This window comes from Rhinopithecus roxellana, chromosome 9 (assembly GCF_007565055.1).
Source record: "Rhinopithecus roxellana isolate Shanxi Qingling chromosome 9, ASM756505v1, whole genome shotgun sequence".
Classification (NCBI taxonomy): domain Eukaryota; kingdom Metazoa; phylum Chordata; class Mammalia; order Primates; family Cercopithecidae; genus Rhinopithecus; species Rhinopithecus roxellana.
Window position 1 is genome coordinate 8,976,953 of NC_044557.1, and position 19,836 is coordinate 8,996,788.

At 38.0% G+C, this 19,836-nt stretch overlaps 1 protein-coding gene across 1 annotated transcript; it reads right to left on the reverse strand.

Moving 5' to 3' along the window:
- Positions 1-4,320: 4,320 nt before the first annotated feature.
- RP1 (RP1 axonemal microtubule associated) lies at positions 4,321-19,276 on the reverse strand. Its single transcript, XM_010387998.2, has 4 exons — positions 19,141-19,276; positions 13,436-14,062; positions 12,731-12,902; positions 4,321-10,386 (listed from the first exon to the last, which is right to left on the reverse strand). The coding sequence occupies exons 2-4, from the start codon at positions 14,048-14,050 to the stop codon at positions 4,715-4,717; spliced, it is 6,459 nt and encodes a 2,152-aa protein (XP_010386300.2). The 5' UTR covers positions 14,051-14,062; positions 19,141-19,276; the 3' UTR covers positions 4,321-4,714.
- Positions 19,277-19,836: the final 560 nt, after the last annotated feature.

The following is a 19,836-nucleotide window of genomic DNA, read 5'->3' on the forward strand; positions in this document are numbered from 1 at the left end:
TTACATCTAAAGTCCATGATAGGAACTGTTTACTAATTTTTGTCTAGAACAAGATGAACATATCTTCTCTAAACCATCAAACATAGTACTTGTCTCTGTTTGAAGGTTTGCTGTTTTGCTCCTTAATTTTCAAAAGCTTTTCAGTCATACATTCTCTGCTATGACTTGGGAATATTCCCTTAATAACTTAGCACTTAAGTCACTGGAAGATAAACCCTTTTGGGAAAAAAACTGTGAAATACCTTGAAATGGACAAAAAAGAAATTACTAAGTGCCTTGTCAAGTCCTCTTGGGTTACCTCTGTTTTTTCATTATCTTTAAATTATCTGAAAATCCTGCAAATTGTAAAAACATAGATAATGCAAACTATTCTTGTCCATAGAAATATAAATTGGTTGTGTCCAGGGAATGTAATCTCTGTCCTGGACAGACCCGAATTCATTTCAGCATTTCTTATTGCTTATTTTTAGTGATACTTTAAATTCTTCCTTCAGCCCATTGTATATGTTAATAATTCCCTATGCAATTTGTAAGTTAAATAAAATCTTTGGCACATGATCATGTTATATCTGTACGGAATTCATGATTTTGCTTTTTAAAAACAATTATCCGTTAATACTTTAATGGACAAGACAGTAGAATAGTAGGAAAAATGCTAAGTACTTTGGATTAAAATAACTCTGGTCAGTTATGGAATCCTTTTTAACCTCAATAAACAAGGAATAAAAAGTCATGTTGTTTTCAGGGTAGATCTGTACATAGAGTATCAAACCACAAAACTCAGGACTTTTTATGAGGATCAAATACAGATATTAAAGTAAAAGTGCTTCTTTACTAGCCTCTGTGAGCTTTAGTCCCCTTCCTGCTACATTAAAGATACTATTACCCATCAAGAGGGTTCTTGTGAGGACTAAGATGATACACATAAAGAACTTAGCCCAATATTTGGCAATAAGCAGGGGCTCAAACTGTTAGTCACCTTCACTTTCATAAGGGGCCAGATGACTAAATCTTGAAAATATTACATTTCATATACATGCACACAATAAAGCTAAAATACATCTTGGTCAGAAGAACACCAACTTTGAAAAGCATATCAAAGATATTAACACTAATGCTTTTTAAAGAAAAATAGCTAAAACATGTTTAACACTGTGTGCCAACCTCTGTGCTAAGGGTTTTACAAGTATTTTCTCTAGTGATCCTCTCACAACCACCTTATAAGGTAGCTCCTCATAAGTATTTTAATGAGTGCCACAAATACGGAATGTAGTTTCAATACCTCAGTTTACACTCTCAAAAATGAGGCATGTTTTTTGTCACTGAAAAGTTGCATTATAGTATTTGAAAGTGTCATGTAAAAATTACCCCTATCCACTGAGCCAATGGCTCATTAACTTAGTTTCAACTTGAATGAGGGAATTTTGGTGGGTGCCATCCTCCCCAAATTGGGCTTTCCTTGGAATCAACTCTGATGATTCTTGACAGCTGGCATTTTTGAGTGCCTCTACGTTTGAACTTTTGCTCCTTGCTACTAACAGTATATTTATTTTAATTCTGAACACTGCTACTTCTTCTGGGTTTAATATTTGGGGGATGCCTGCACAGTTGGACATTCAGTTTTCACTGAAGCAGAAGCACGAAGCTCAGAGACTGCCCCAATGCTTAAAGCATTGCCTTTATCCATGCAAGCCTCTCAGAGTGCCTGAACTTTTGACAGCGCATGGCACAGCTGCCATCTGGTGGGCAAAACACAATAATTTCACCACTCTACCTTGGAACCAGAGACTCTGAATTCCTAAGTAAGGGGTGCTACACTTCCATACTCAGCCCTTCAGGTACTTCATCTCTAAAGCAAAAGCTAGGTCTCTAAAATATTCTTAAATTTCCTCTCAAGTTTCACTTACTCTTCTAAATTTCGCAGTGTGACAAGATTTTTTAAATATAAACCTTGTAAAAATAAAAACATGCTTTGAATGTTTAAAAGAAAAAGTCATCTTTACAGACATTTTAAGGATGAGTAAAATACTGCTTTCATAAAATATAAAAAAACTAAAAAATACAAAAAACTGAGTTCTATCCTTCAGCATATTTGCACATCCTTCTATATGTATGGATCTGAAATTAGTAAGAGTTAAGAAAAACTAAATGCCTTCAAAAGCACTTCTTATCCATTTAACACACATTTATTAGGTACTTACCATGTCCCAAGTACGAAGCTAGTAGCTCTGTGAATAAGATGTGGCCTAAGATCTCACAATTCAATGTATGTGAACATGTTCATTTTAAAGAAGAAGTATGTTACACAGTCATGCATTACTAATTCATGGTTGTCACTCCAGCTTCTCCCAATTATTATGCACCAAGGACACTGTTTGGTGTAATATTATTGCCAACAACTACATACTGCATGCCATATTTCTTGAAACCTCCTGGTTTTTATAAGTGATTTCCTCAGTCTTCTTAGGTATACCTGTATTTCACACCTTCCAAATTAAAAACAAAAATTCTTTCGTTGTCTCACTGCACTAGCAAATGAGTGCTAATTTTTAAAAATATGTCTTATCCCTGGCCAGGCGCAGTGGCTCACACTTGTAATCCCAGCACTTTGGGAGGCCGAGGTGGGTCGATCACCTGAGGTCAGGAGTTCAAGACCAGCCTAACCAACATGGAGAAACCCCATCTCTACTAAAAATACAAAAATTAGCCAGGTGTGGTGGTGCATGCCTATAATCCCAGCTACTTGGGAGGCTGAGGCAGGAGAATCACTTGAACCCAGGAGGCGGGGGTTGCAGTGAGCCGAGATCATACCATTGCTCTCCAACCTGGGCAACAAGAGAGAAAGTCTGTCTCGAAAAAAAAAAAAAAAATCTTATACCTTCTTCCTCACATGAAAACAATGGCAAAAATGTAGTAAGCCCAGTGCAGTGGCATGTGCCTGTAGTCCCCAACTACTTGAGAAGCTCAGGATGGAGGGTCATTTGAACCCAGGAGTTCAAGACAAGCCTGGGAAACATAGTGAGTATCAGCCTTCAAAAAAAAAAAAAAAAAAAAAGGGTAGTAAAAGAGCATTAATTTTCAAGCACAAAGAACTGGGTTCAAATCTTGGCATGATACCCTACTGTAAACCAGTCATGAAAGTCCTTTACCTTCTTCTCCTAACTTCTCTATTTAAAAAAAAAAAAAAGGCCGGGCACGGTGGCTCAAGCCTGTAATCCCAGCACTTTGGGAGGCCGAGACGGGTGGATCACGAGGTCAGGAGATCGAGACCATCCTGGCTAACACTGGTGAAACCCCGTCTCTACTAAAAAATACAAAAAAAAAAAAACTAGCCGGGTGAGGTGGCGGGCGCCTGTAGTCCCAGCTACTCGGAGGCTGAGGCAGGAGAACGGCATAAACCCGGGAGGCAGAGGTTGCAAGTGAGCTGAGAACCGGCCACTGCACTCCAGCCCGGGCGACAGAGCGAGACTCCGTCTCAAAAAAAATAAAATAAAATAAAATAAAAAATAAAATAAAATAAAATAAAAATTCTGGGGGAGTAATACAGCCACATTCACAGTGCCTTTATGAGGAAGAATTACACACAAAAACCCTGCAGGTGTACCATAGTCCCTGATACACGGTAGGCACAAAATTAATGTAAATTATTTTCTCCTTTCTATTTTTTCTCCAAAACTTTGTGCTCTTTCATTCACTACAATTTATCATTGCTTACTACAGAAACTTACATAACATTATAACTTCCATATTTTCATTAAAAGAAAGCATCACTTAATGTTTTTTAAAAAGCATACTCTATGTAGAAGTAGTCTCCAGCTGATGAAGTAGCAATTCATAATTTTTATGAATTTATGACTCATGCTGAACTGACACCAACATTATTCTTGATGTAATTAATTTAGTTACCTTTTGTTCCTCAATGCCAAATTTATGTTATTTTAGCATCTCCATGTGTGGCCCCAAAAATACTGACCATTCTAATTTGAGTCAGTTGTAGACAAGAGGCATAGATTTCCAAGTTTTCTAAGACTTATTTCTATACCATCATATAGTAATGGAGTGGAAGGAATCTTAAAAGCTTTCCTGGTTAACTCCTGGGAAATATACCACAGTTATTCAAACCAACTGATACTTGATAGTCTAGTCTATTAGAAAAACAGTAAATCCTGTCCCATGGAAATGCTTGCAATTTCACTGGATATTCTGAAGAACTAGACTCAACACATTTGGCACAAGAAACTATGAGATTGTTGTGGACATCTTATAATCATACCTTTTATCAAATCAGTAGTTAAAAAGAATAAGTGAAGTACTTTGAGGTTATGTCTATTCAATTTATTCACCAATACATTCAATATACATTTTATACCAAGCTAACAACATTTTTTAAAAAGGATATAATTCTTGTCCTTAGCACATTTTGATGCCCTGAGCAAAGAAATCATAGATACCAAAAAAAAAAAAAAAAAGTAAGTTCAGAACAAAACCGGATAGAAACTTCCAAAATAAGAGAACCTGAGTCTGTAATTGTTGGAAAAACAAAGAACAGAGAAATTATGAAAGTCAAACTGGTTATCCAAAGGAAGGTTTTCCAGGGTAAGTTCATTTTGAAGAAATGGGAAATTCTTAGCAGTTATCTAGTCCATATTTGTCACATGTGCTTCATCTCATTATGGGAAAAAATGAATTGACAAAGAATGTGCTGATATTGAAATTATAAACCTTCTTGTTCTCTATTGCTTTCAAGATCAGTTAAATTTAATATATCTTCCTCTTCCCAGATGAAAAGATTTTCACCCTCAAACATACAAAGTTCTTCTAAAGTATTTCTGTTGCTAATATTTAAGGAGGTCTCAACTTGGCAAATATCTAAGAGGCAAGCTTGACCAAGCATTTCAAAGAAGTAATGACAGTTGGTATTTTCTCTTACTACTTGGTTGAGATTTGTTCTTGAGCCCTGGAATCTGTTATTTAATAAGTTGTTATTCTCATCGACTGCTTTAAACATTTCATTTGTCTGACTGCTGAGGTCTTGTGTATCTGAATTCATATTACTCACAACTAACAATGATGTGTGCAAGAAATTCATACAAAACCTTTCCTTCAAATCTGGTTGGAATTTCTTTAAATTACCTTCTTCCTCTAACTCCAAAAAGTTAATTCTTTTTTGTTTTCTTCTTTTACCCATCAAGTCGAATGTGTTATTGAAATAAAACTGATCAAATATATCACCAATGGCATTATCAATAAGATTTTGTCTCATACTTGCTTTATTGTTCTCTTCCCTGAACACTTTTTTGTCTGTCTGAAGTAAATATGGGTGTATTTTCATCCATAAATAAAAACCCAAGAAATTTTCAATATCAGATTCTTTGCGATATGCAAATCCTCGGTCTTCCTCATTCACGGGTTGGATAATAACAGTTAGTATTGGGCAATGTTGACCACAAAGAGCATACAGTTTATCCAAAGAGTCAGCTTCCTGAAGTGTACCATGAATCATATTACTGCCAGGCAATGGTTGGTTTTTAATAGCATCATCAGAGACAGGGTAGACTTTGTTACCAGCAGACATAAAGGAATGAGTGACAGATGTGCATACTCTTTCTGACTGATGATTATTACCCTTCTCCTCTGTATGGTGATTTGCTATTCTTTCCTTGGCACAGGTTTCATTGTGAACATCCTCATGAAAAGGTTCTGAGTCACTACCATGAGGCATGTTAAAGTAATTGCATTTTAGTTCAAGGGGTTGAGTTAGTTCCTCGAGTTCTGAAGAGGAGAGTTCATCCATGACTGGGCCTGGGGCCAAATTACCAAAATGTGAATATGGTACTTCACTGCTGTTATTATCAAGTAGGGTGTCCACTGATGTGGTGTCTGCATTGCCACACATGCCAGGATTTTCAGATGACATCCTTAGCAAATGATTTTCTTTCAGAAGCCATTTGCCTTTGTCAATCAGTACTCCTTCCTCTATGTCTGTGAGGATTCTGCTGTGATCATTTTGTTTTGTACCAGATTCTACAACGTCACCCCCATAATAATTGTTCCTCACACCATTAACATCACACTTATCTTGTCTTTCCTCCTGGAATTCCTGCAACATAGGTGAACTACTAGATACCTGTTCAGAAGAGCCAAATGACTGCCCTTCAGAATTATAAAGACTTGCTTTCCTGGAACACTGAAATTCCACCGAATTATAAGGACAAACCTGAGATTTGCGGGTAGACCCAGGAAATAAAGATGGCTTGATAATATCTGCTTTACCGTAAAGTTTTTCTATCGCCCTTTTAACAAATCCTATGTTGTATTCTTTCTCTTGGGCAAGTTCGCCACTGTCATTGGGATCATCACTGGATGTTTTATATGGCTGCTCACTGTCACTGTCTGGTCGATAGTCTGACCAATCAGAAGTCATGGGACTTCTGATGCATTTTTTTAAATCAGGAGAGGACTCTGAATAACTTCCAGCTTCCATACTTTTCACCATCATTTTTACCACCTTACTTTCTCCTTCACTAGTCTCCTTTTCGCTATTTTGCTTAGAATCATAGCAAAAAACTAAAGATGGTGGTGTTGCCAGCCTTTTACTGATTATTTCATAAATTATACCATTCCTTCTTTTTTCTTCCATAATATTCTTACCAGAGATGCCTATCAATTCTAAAGTTTTACTAGCCTCTAACTCTTCTTGGATTAATTCTTCAGTGGCTTGCTCTCCTCCATTTACCACCGTATTAAAGGTATCAGTGTCCTGGTTTTCTAATTCTTCAAAAGATTCCAATTCTGAAATGTTTCTTTCACTTGATGTCATGCTGTTGGTTATTGAGCCTGGTTCTTCAGAAGTCCTTGGTTCTTCCATATCAAAGGAAGTATATGCATTTTCATCCTGAAACTTCTTTAGTGAACAATTTTTAAAATCATCTAGAGAACTACGTTTCTTATCAAGTTCTGCTTCTTTTTCACTTAAGCAAAGGCCACAGGAGCTTAAATTACTGATATTTTGATGTGACACCAATGTATTAAAGCCATTTTTATATTCAGGGTCTGTCAAAATATTTAGATCTTTCTGAATGTCATCACCTCTTTCTAACTCTTCAGTTGATTCCAAGTTATCAGTATATGTGTTTTCTTTGGAGTTGAAAAAGTCAATGGTATTGCAGACACTGACAGGAACGTAAGTCTCATCAATTAGGCAAGCTCCCTCATAGATATGGTTCTCCTTTTGAGCACAAGCCTTGTTGGAAAACACAGTATCAGTAAGTGAACAGACCTCTCCTAGGAAACAAGCCTTATTCATAGAAGTCTGATCCACACCATAACCCTCACTAGGAAAAAGAGCGTCACTGGGGTTACATGTCTCTTTTGGAGGATAAGTCTTATTTACAGTGCACATCTCACATGGAGAGCAAGTCACTTCCAAAACACAGACTTCAGGGGCACATGCCTCACTGGCAGAGCAGTCTCCATCCAAAGAGGAGATTCTTTGTGTTCTTTCATTTTCACTGCACTTAGGAACACTCTGAATGTTGACTGTGGAACAATTTGCAGAAAGATCTAATGGAACCATGTCTTGTTCTTTCTCACTGAGTCCAAAGTAGCTTATAGTTGACTCCACTAAATTGGCAACAGCAGCTTTCAAGTCATCAGCTTCCTCTGTGATGGCTATGTGCTTTAGAATCTCCAGTAATGCAAGTGTTTCTGAAGATTTGTTGGTAGTCTTGTGAGCATCAACTTGACAGAAGCTATTCATACTTCCCTTTAGATTTAGCACCAAGAGCCAAGCTAGAAGGAGATTAGTGGATGAATTACATATTGCAGAATGAAAGGGAACATTTGCAAGTGAACCTGGCATTTGAACAACTCCATTCTGAGTCTTGGGAATACCAGGAACTGAAGCTTGCAATTGGTGAAGCATCAGGACTGGTAAGAGGTCTTTTGGAGTTTCCTCTTCTATAGGATCTACTTGAATGGCAGCCTCTACACTTTGCCTTTTTCTAGCTAGGTTTATTTCCTGGTAAACAAGTTTTTTCTCTGGTCCTGATTTTTCAGCAGCTATATGATGTTTAGTATTATGATCATTAATAGCTGACTGTGACAAAGTACAATGTTCATGCAGGGAAACCAAATAAGCATCATTCAGAGATCCAACCTGTGTCTCATGGAGATCTTCTTCACCAGTATCACTGGCAATAAAAGACTTATCTCCCTCTTTACATAGATTATCTCCTGTCACACTGGCAATTTTAGTTATGTGCTTATTACTTTCCATAACAAAATTATTTATTTTTCCAGAACTTGTATGGATATCATTCCCTGGAAAACTATTATTGTTACAATTTACCACACTCATTTCATTTCTACATACTGGAGCTGATTTTATAGGCTTTAAAGTTGGATATGGATTTATGTTCTGCAGCCAACTCTGTATATAATTTTGAATTGAATGATGAGCAATATCCTCAGGAAAATCAGGTTTTTTCAAAGAAGCTAAGGAATTTGCCCTGGTTGTAGCATGTTGTTTACTTACAACACCACTTGCTTTCAATTTATCCCCTTTTTGTTTTTTCTGGCTTCTTAAAGTTATGTGTGAATCAGTAACTAAACTCTTCTTTGCCATTCCTCTCAAATACCCAGATGCCACTTCTGCTTGAGATTGTGGTGCATAAAAATATTTGGGTTTTTGCTCAAGGATGTTAAATACATGAAATAAACTTTTATTTTCAAAAGTACTTTTGCAATATTTAGATTCATTGTGAGGAAACACTTTATCTCCTTGACAGATTTCTCTTTTTTTAGGTGCTCCTAAGCTTACTTTCTTTAGTGATCTAGATTTTCTTTTGGTTAAAAGTCCTTGAACCTTGGAATTTTGAGTAGTATTTAATTTATTTCTGTGGAAATTCTTGGAAATAGTGGAATTGAGATTACTTTTGGAACAAAAAGTATTTGATTCAATTACAGTATCACTTCTCTGGAGGTCTTCCTCACAAAGTATCCCTCCTTTAAGGGGACTATCTGAATCTTGCAATATCATTTCCTTTCTAATTCTCCCTCTTGTGTTCATTCTCTCATTCTTATTAAGAATTCCTTTGGTTGCAAGCTGTCCATCTTGATATCTGGAATTTATTGCTTGCTGTCGAGATTTTTTCTTCTTTTTGCTGGCAACAGATGACAAAATCTTCTTTTCATTTTTTGGAAGTTTTGTTAAACCACACTGAGCAAATTCATTAATTAGTCTGTCAATTCTTGCAGTGACAGTAGAGGATGCTTCTGAAGCTGTAGCCTCACAAATATTTTTGTCAATTCCAGAGTTGGTACTTGAAAAGTGGGTTGCATCTGCTGAAATAGGGCTGAACCTATCATTGGTGTTATCATAAGCTTTGAAGTTCTTGACACCAGTTTTGTTGTCCAATACTATACTATCAACTACATCTTCCTCCACAATTGAGTTATTTGATATAGTTGATGGCAAACCATTATTATGGGACATCTCTAACATCTTCTGACTTGTAATTTCTATAACACCAGCACTTATTGCACTTGACTTAAGCAGTCTGTTTTCCTTTTTTCTTTCTAACAATGACTCCTCCATTTGATCGTTGTTATTGATCTGAACAAGTACTGGTTTGTTAGATACTGCTGACATTTTACTGCAAGAATGTGTAAACATATGATACTCAGACTTGTTTTCTCCACTTTCCCTTTCTTCACTATAGGAAAACTGTCCAATCATTTTCTCTTGAACCTCAGTTTCAGATACTAAGGTCACACTGCCTATTACAGATTTCTTTTGTCTCACTCTTCTTAGTCCAGGTGTAGGGGGCCTATAAAAACGATGCTTTGCTTGATCCTGAGTTCCCTGGGTGATATCTGTGTCCACAGTAGCATTCTCCCAACTAGCAGAACTGCACGTTTCAGGCTCTTCATCTGTCGTTTGAATGTTTATCTCCTCTGCTAAACTGCCTTCTTGATTACTGCTTCGCTCCATAGGTGACACATCTGCAGAGAATGAACATGCTGCAAGCTTTAAACCAGATGACCGACTTTCTGTTCTTCCTGGAAAACTCATCTCACTCTTTTCATCATTATTAGAAGGACCAGTTTTACTAACAGTAGTTGTCCATTTTATGGTTTCTTCCTCTTTTATTCTGAATCGAACTTTCATCTCAACTGTCATAGTGCCATCTTGATTAAAAATAATTGATTTCTCAATATCATCTTCAGAAGGATATATTGGTAAATTCTGAGAATCACTCTTTTCTAAGGCCAAGTAATTTTCAGGAACAAAAGAATAGTCTAAGTAGCTATCATTATTATGTGTTTTCTCAGAAGAAACAGAATAAATCTGGGACCTTGAGCTTGAAGACATATGTGTGCTTACTTTAAAGATTTTAAGAGTAAAAGGTGCCCACATCAAAATATAATACGGAAGGCAGAGAAGTTAAAAATATCCAAAGGAAGAGGCAGCAAAGAAAAAAAGAGAAAAAGGGAAATAATTAGTATGAAAAGTAGCATATTTTCTGTATTTCATAGTAAAATGTTACTGATACGTTTCTGAGCTCTACGTATTTTTTTTTTTTTTTTTTTTTTTTTTTTTGAGGCGGAGTCTCACTCTGTCACCAGGCTGGAGTGCAGTGGCGCGATCTGGGCTCACTGCAACCTCTTCCTCCAGGGTTCAAGCGATTCTCCTGCTTCAGCCTCCCGAGTAGCTGGGACTACAGACACACACCACCACACCCAGCTAATTGTTTTGTATTTTCAGTAAAGACGGAGTTTCACCGTGTTGGCCAGGATGGTCTCAATTTCCTGACCTCGTGATCCGCTTGCCTCAGCCTCCCAAAGTGCTGGGATTATAGGTGTGAGCCACCATGCTCAGCCTATGTATTTTCCCAATAGTTATTTGAGAAAACCTACTGTAACAGTGGTACATTTCTTCAAACCACTCTTTAGAAGAGATCTCTAATTCAACTTTAATGAAGAGATTCAGAGAATTTTAACAAGTTTAATGAGGTAATTTTAATTTTAAAAATGTATAAAAACTGCTAAGAATTCTACCAAAGATAAAAGTTTGTGGGTTTTCATTTCGTTGTTTTGTTTACCAATACTGAAACTGGAGTCCAACCAAGTACTGCTTACCTATTCAAACAAGGCAAGCAACAATTTATGCTGGTATTCATCTTTCCACCTACAAATATCAAAAGAGGTATCCATAGCTTTATGAAAGCAGAAACATTTTTATAATTAAGACTTAATCAAGTACTAATTATTAATTTAGCATGCACTTTGTATAATCGTTGCAACTGACTTAATACAGGGCACAAGAGAGAACAGAGCTAGACATAAGTCCAGATATCCGTTATCTTTTTAATGTGTGTCTTCAGCATTAACCTTGGCACTCTTGCTTCTTAAATTCAATCAAGAGGCCTGGGCCGGGCGCAATGGCTCACACCTGTAATCCCAGCACTTTGGGAGGCTGAGGTGGGTGATCACTTCAGCCCATCATAACAGCCTGGGTAACACAGCGCAACCCCATCTCAAAAAGAAAAAAAAAAATTCCTGTTAGCAAATCTATATAGATTTGCACATACTTGCCATCAGGTAAGCCCCTTTAATGTTGCAGAGTATAAACCTAGAAATATTTTTTCTTATTTTTGATATGCTTTTACTTAAATTGTAAATCAAAATGTCTCAAATTTTTGAAGTAAAATTTAACAAAGCCCTCAGATTTCCTGCAGTCATCAAAAACCATACTCAGCAACCTGTATCAGACATAATAAAATCATTTTAGTAAAACGACAAACGTGAAATAGCACTACCATATTTATAACATATATGTGGCAACCTAAAGCTTACAAAATAGAAGCATTAATAATTATCTACTGAATATATCCATGAAATCATTAAACGATGGATTAGTTTCACCCACGTTAGCAGTAAGTAGACAGATTAATACTATTTAAAATAAATATTATCCAAGTCTAAAGAGAATAAAAACTTAAGTATAAAAAACAATCAGTACTCTAGCAAACAGCTTGTTTTCCCCGGAAATACTGAGTACAATGAATAATGAGATTAGCCATGCTGTACAGGCAATTTACAGCTTATCCCACATCCCTGGGCCTGAAGAGGCCCTCTTCCTCCCCTATCCAAAGGATAATGCTACACAGCAGAATCTAAGGAATTATCAACCTACATTATCGTTAACCAGCATGAATTGGTTGCATGAACCTTTTTTAATAAATAAAATGTGGATCTAAGAACCTGTAATTTTTATAGCAATAACTTCAAAAGGCAGAGCACATAGAGGAGATTTGAAAAACTACAGTCATTCTGCTAACCTGCTGAGGTCAGCTATGTATGCTGCATGGTACTATTCAGAGAAAACTCTGCAACAACCAGAGAAGAGACTTACACAGATTCCACTCTAAAGCAAGAAATGCTGGCATTTTTATTTTTTAACTAGGTAGTTTATGCAAAAAAAGCACACATCATCAATTTAAACAGGCACGTCATTGATTTGGAAAAGTCTAAAAAACAGATAATCTCTTTGACTCTTTCCAACTCTAAATATAGCCAATTTCAGTTTAGAATGTTTTTAAATCCTCTCCTTCTCGTTTCTGTGGTGAAAGAACTGGTCATTTAAGCATGGATTTTTGCTGTCGTTGAGGCAAAAAAAAAAATCTCAGGGCTAAAAATACGTACTATATATTAATAAGTGACTTACTCTTTCTGCTTTCTGACTTTGCATTTCCCTTGGGGTACACACGCTGAGAGATCCCTGGTAATCTAGCAGGAAGCAAGTATTTTTGGATGTCATAATTTCCTGGTTTAAATGGCTCCCTTCCTGCTGCCACCACAGCTCCAGAGCTCAGGATCACTGCCTGGAGGCTGGGAACCTAAAAGAGACCAGAGTCATTATCCTGAGATGAGCACATTCTATACTAACTGGTAATTTTATAACTTTATTGAATCAAATCAACAACCTCCTAGGCTTGAAAGACATCATCACTGAGCATTTTCTTAGGCACCAATGGTGTATACAAAATAAGTAGAAATACCAAATGTCAAGGTTGGGTGGGGGTGGGGAGTCAGTTACCTCCCAGCAGGGATCCCAGGAAAATGCTTCCTCTATGAAAATACTACTCTTTGCCACTCCTTTCCAAAAAATATTGTCAAGATTGGATTCCATGTGAAAACATTATATAACTCGGGGCTCAGGGAAGACAAAGGGGTGGGCAGCGTGAGGTAAAGATGAGATTCCAGTCAGATTCTGACAAAGGAACAAAGGCAGTATTGGGTGCACACACTCACATACACAGGCAGGGAGGAAGACTTCCTTCCCAGGGGCCACCATTCACACCCCACACGAACCCAATTAGTAGGGTGCCCAAAATGAGCTCAGGCTTGAGGAGCCCCCTAGAACGCTCACCCTCCTTCCGTCCGTAGCATATAGCTTGACCACCGGGCGCTGCATGACCTCTGTCAGGTGCTGTAGAAATGTCTCGAAGCTCTGGGTGACCCTCCTGCTCAGAAGAACCGTGCGCCTCGTCTTCGGGTCACCATTCCTGAAGACCACCAGACTCCGTGGGGCGCGGGGCTTGCCGGGAACAGCGACGGCGACGGGGTGGGGCGGTGCATGCGCGCTGATGGCCCGGCTGCTGAGCCAGGGCCGCGGGCGCCGACTGGCTTTGTCCAGGTCCACAGGCTGCACCTTCCTGCCGTGGGAACATAGGTACGACTCGCCGTCCTCCAGCTCCTCCAGGCGCGTGATGCTGTGCCTGCCTCGAGGGGTGCTGATGTTCCTCACTCCAAAAGGTAGGGGTACCTTCCTGGACAAGTTATCCAGCAGAGCATCAAAGGACTTAAAGGAGCGAGGGTTGACCACCACCCTGACCCCACCAAATTGGGGGTCTCCGCTCTTGTAGAAACTGATCCGCTTGGCCACAACAGGATGAGTGAGACTCAAATGACGAGGGGGTGGAACTTGATCTTCAGAAGAAGTAGGATGAATGATGGAAAAACCAGTAGAAGGAGTATCACTCATTTTGGCTAAGACCTAGAGAAGAAAGAAAATTATCTCCAGAATCACAGCACCATAGCGAATACATGGTAATACTAATGCATGCTAAATATAGCTGCAGACATCCAGAATATTCCTAGAAGTTTATTCTTTCATTCGTTTATTCATTCATTATACCTATCAATTTTGAAAAACAATTTTAAGGGACTTATAATAAAAAGAGATAAACAGTTAAATAAGGATATTTATAATTTAAAAGTTAAAAACAACCTAAACACACTAATAAGGGCCGAGATAAATAAATTATCACATATACACCCATGCAATGGAAAACTATACAACCATTAAACACGACCTTATAGATATATCTTTTGGCATAGAAAGATGATCATGACATATTACTAAGTGAAAAAAATCAGTTTGCAGAACATTCTGTGCCATTGATTTAAATGTATATGTACAGTCACATTGCTTAACAATGAGGATAAGTTCTGAGAAATGCATTGTTAGGTGATTTCATCATTGTGTGAACATCATAGAGTGTACTTACACAAACAGATGGTAAAGCCTACTACACACCCAGGCTTTATGGAATAACCTATTCCTCCTAGGCTATAAATCTCTACAGCATGTTACTGTTTGAATACTGTAGGGCATTGTAACACAGTGGTAATTTGTGTATCTAAACATATCTAAACATAGAAAACGTACAGTCAAAATATGGTATTATAATCTTATGGGGCCACCATCATGTAGGTAGTCCACAATTGACCAAAGTAGTGTTATGTGGCACATGACTGAGTTACATGAATTGGGGAAAAGTCCAGAAATATATACAACCCAGTGTTGATGGTGGTTATCTCTGGATTTCAGAACTCTGGATAATATTCATGTTTTTTTATACGTTGGTAAATTTTGTGAACCTTTAAAATTAGCACGTATTATTGCACAATTTAAAAAACAAGAGAGACACAAGTCAGAAACCATCCACTGAGAAAGGTAAGAGAGTTTTGCAATTCATCAGTTTAGTCCTTCATATCCTGACAATAAGGAAATATGGGAGAAACAGGAAATGTTTTTAAAGTCCAAACTGTCTGGAGGAAAATGTACCTGGCATTAAGTTCTAGGAGGAATGTATCACAAAGAACCTTAAGTAAGAACCCTCTTAAGATACTATCAGATGTTTCTACTGCAGTTTGGAGAAAATGCAGGCAAATCATCTCACACGCCACTTATCTTACTTTGGGAAACACTGCACTAAGCAAAAATGTTCTTTGAATAAATGGCAGCATTGCTATGGGCTGCCAAAACTGGTGCAGTCTGGTTACTGGTCCCACTAGTAGTTCTAAAGTTAAACCTTCAGAAGAGAATTCAAGAAGAGTAATATTCAGCAAAGCACCAAGGTTTTCCTTTTCCACTTCTCAGTGAAACTGGAGTTTGATTGACAAATGAGCAGCATAGTCGAAGGATTTATCTGGTTCTGGCCTTGTTTTCATTTGTGGCCAGTTTTCTATTGTTTGAAATCATTTTAATTATTAGTGTCTTTTGACACAGTAAGAAAGTCCTGCAGCCTTGAAGACAAATTGAACAAACAAAATTAATGTAATTGGTAATACAGAGATGGAAAAAGGCATGTTTATCATTGTAAATCAGCTATAAATTCGGCCCAAATCATCCACTTAAATGTTTGCAAGCTGTTATCCAAAATTCTTCATATATCTCCAATCTGATTTACAAATCTTATCTAAATGTAACTTAGAAAAAAACATTTGAAGATCAGCCTAGAAATTAGATGTCTTCCCTTCTTTCTTCCTCAGAGGTTTAAAGTAATTATAATACTTAAGACAAAAAAAGCAGCTGTAGCAGACATGTGCATCAGGAGCTGGGGAATCCAGCTTCGCAATGGAGTCAGCAAAACTACAACCTCTTCTCATCCTCATCTGGTCAACTGTGGTCTGACCTTGAGCAGGCTGCTTAATCACCATGGCCTCAGCAACTATAAGAAGGATGAGTTCCTTCAGTATTTAAATAAGACTTTAGGCCAGGTGTGGTGGCTCACACGTGTAATCCCAGCACTTTGGGAGGCCGAGGCGGGTAGATCACCTGAGATCAGGAGTTCGAGACCAGCCTGGCCAACATGGTGAAACCTTGTCTCTACTAAAAATACAAAAATTAGCCGGGTGTGGGGGTGTGCGCTTGTAGTCCCAGCTACTCTATTCAGGAGGCAGAGGCAGGAGAATCGCTTGAACCCAGGAGGTGGAGGTTGCAGTGAGCTGAGATCGCACCACTGCACCCAGGCCTGGATAACACAGCGAGACTCCATTTCAATAAATAAATAAATAAATAAATAAATAAATAAATAAATAAATAAGACTTTAGAACTCTTTCCTTCCAATTACATTTTAGGTTGGTTTACTTATATGTTTATTTGAAAATATTGTACATGAATAATATTTGAGCCACGTTTTTCACCTAATTTTGGAAAATGATATTTTTCTTGGTGTAGATACATCATGAAGCTCTTAATGTCACCTTTTAAATGCCTGAATCTCACTATTTGGAGAGCTATTAACCTGGTGACCACTTTGGGAACACATCTGTGTGAGCCAATATACTAATGTCGGTTTTGGCCAAAGAGAAAGGAGATTTTGTGCTGGGGCCTGGAGGGAAAACATGGAAGATAAATACAATAGGAGCAAAGAGGCAGCTGCCATTGTCCACATCCCACTGCTACCCAGCCCTGAGCATTGGTTTTGAGCCCCAGTGCATGAAGGGCAGGTGCTGAAGGTACCATGACCTGGGAAGATGCCAGGTCCCCAGCAGTGGAGGAGCATTTGTAGAGAAGGTACATCCAACAGGGTGGTTGCCAGGCACCTTGTTGGGGACGCTGTAGTGAAAACAAAACAAAAATACAAGTTCACATGATCTTCATAGTGTGTGAGAGAATCTCTGGGAACTCCTAGAAGTCACTGGGGGAACTTTTAGGTAGAGGGTTGAGATTCTGCATCCTTGTAGGTGAGTCTTAAGAGCCTATGATAAGGAGGGCCTTGTGTGTAAAACCCAGAACATGATCAAGATTAGGTATTATCATTGGAAAAAGAGATTTGTGTTCATTGAGTGTACAATGTCATCATTTGGAAAGAGGGTGCAAACCAAATATTTCTAAAGAAAGTGAATCAGCCTTTACCCTGTGTTAATAATTTGTATTTCCTACAGAGTCCATGGGAAGTTCACAGAGTAACTCAATAGCTCAACTGAGGAAGAGGAAGAGTTGGGGTACCAAGAGAATATTAAAGAGGAATGTCTTATACAGCCTGAGGGATTGGGGGTAGGAGTGAGAAGAGAGGGCAATTTCTAGAGGAAAGCCTGTGTAAAGTTGAGATGCCAGAGGCAAAAAGTGGTAGAGATGCCCTACAGGAAGAAGGCAGAGGTGGTACAGCATTTACCTGGTACACATGAGCAAGACTAGCAATGTGGTCATTAAGTCTTGACAATAGAGTGCCCACTTTTGTGAAACAGAGCTACCAGCCCTCCATAACTTTTTTTAGTTCTCCTATGTTAGCTGTGCTCCATTCTTAATCAGTTTTAAAAACTAATCAGAGACTGGGTGCAGTGGTTCACGCCTGTAATCCCAGCACTTTGGGAGGCCGAGGCAGGCAGACCACGAGGTCAGGAGATTGAGACCATCCTGGCTAACACAGTGAAACCCCATCTCTACTAAAAAAAAAAAGAAAAAACAAAATTAGCCGGGCGTGGTGGCAGGCACCTTTAGTCCCAGCTACTTGGGAGGCTGAGGCAGGAGAATGGTGTGAACCCGGGAGGCAGAGCTTGCAGTGAGCCGAGATCGCAGCACTGCACTTCAGCCTGGGTGACAAAGCAAGACTCCATCTCAAAAAAAAAAAAAAAGAATCAGAATTTGCATGGAAATTTGGCATTGTATCTTTACATACATTTTCGATAATAAGTTTTATCTTATGCCCTCCAAATTTGGAATAAAGCAGTAATATAGTTAAGGGCTACCTTGGGAACAAACAAACTGAGCAGCATAAAATGGTTTAATTCTCCCAGAAGTTTAGGCTGAAGAAGAAGTGGAGGTGGAAACAGGTAACTGTAGAATCTTGAGGCCCTCCAGTTTCCTCACCAGTGACTTCCCTATGTGTAGCAAGGAAGCTGGTTTACAAAATCTCTTTGCCTTAAAATCCACTTCTAATGACATGACAGCTTGCTACCAATATCCTCTCTTCTTCTCTGCAGAGCTTCTTTATTGCCTAAAGTTAGACAATGGAGCTATCATGCATACTTTCATTGCTCTTTAATATTAAGCAGATTTTTTAACACCCTTAGGCTCAACTGTGACTAGGCTTATCTGTGGCATCATTAGTTTTAATCAAACCCCACTTAAATCAATCATTTACAGCTGTGCTGCTCAGAACTAAATAATTGGCCTCTACCAAGAGGGCCGTGTCTTCACTCTCCCACTCACTTGACAAAACACGACAGATTTACATGCGTCATTTCACTAATTATATTTTAAGTTTAATTTTCTACCACATAATGTGAATTCAGACAAGTCACAAATAATGAATTAGAAATAATGGAAAACTGAGAAATACAGAATGTACAGAATGTTCATTCTTTTAGCAATTCAGAGACTTGATGTTGCAAGAAAAATTAGTTCGTTTCAGATTTTCATAAGCCTATGGGGTAGAGTTGAGAGAGGAGATTCAAAAAGGAAAATCACCAGTTATTCACTGTGGTAGTCATAGCATTGTTGAATTACAAGCAGCTGCCTTCTTCTTTAATGTATTGCCCAGATGTCTATAAGAAGTATATAATGCTTTTATTGTCAGAAACAAAGTAAACATTACTCATTTGAATAAACTAGAATCACTTGATTTCCTGATACTGAACTTCCATTCTCCCTCAATATCAGCATATTGTGAAGGTTGCTGGCATATTTAGGTAAAAGATAATTGTTAATCACATTTATTCTTTTTCTAACAGTTAAAGACAGAACACAGATCTATAATCTAGGTATAACATGGAAAACAAAATACAACTAGCAAAACATAGAATATTTTCAAAAGAAAGATTTCAAATAGTTTTGTACTTACCAGAACTTGGAACTTCCCTTATTAAGAAAAGAAAAAGATGTTTAAGTTGTTTAAATAGCTCAAATAAATGTCACTGGATATGTAACCTCATTTCGTGCAAAGAAACTAATGTCTTTGGATTTATTCTCAGTATGTCCAGCAAGGGATTGAGTACAGCCAATTAATTTAATCCACGGTGATGCTAATCACCAGACAGAGCTCACCCTAAGGAGACCACAGCCAGAAACAAACTAGGTCCTAGCATGCTCTGCAGTTCTGAAATCTTCCTCATGAAGGTTTCCTTTCTTTCTTTCTTGCCTAGTGTTATCCTCCAGAAAAAATATCCTCCAGAAAAATTGGTGTATTCACCAATACACAAGCACTTCTCTCCCAGACAACTTTTAACCCTCATTTATTTATGTTAATGGGAGAAAGTTGTTACTGTGCAGCTAAAAATGAAATTGTTTGACATTTTCTCATTCTGATAAGTTTCTAAGTCAGTACTTGTTCCTGGTAATCATTTAAAAAGAAAGAACTAGGCCTTTTGTTTTATTTAGGCACTCTTGCTTATTACCTCATTAATGTAATTCTGAAATGACTGTGAGTGTACACAATTTGGTGACTCAACATAACACAGGACAAATAGCAGAAGCAGCACACGATGAAATGCTATGATTTTATGCTTCTGCATACCCAGCACGCTTCCACTGCTTCCCT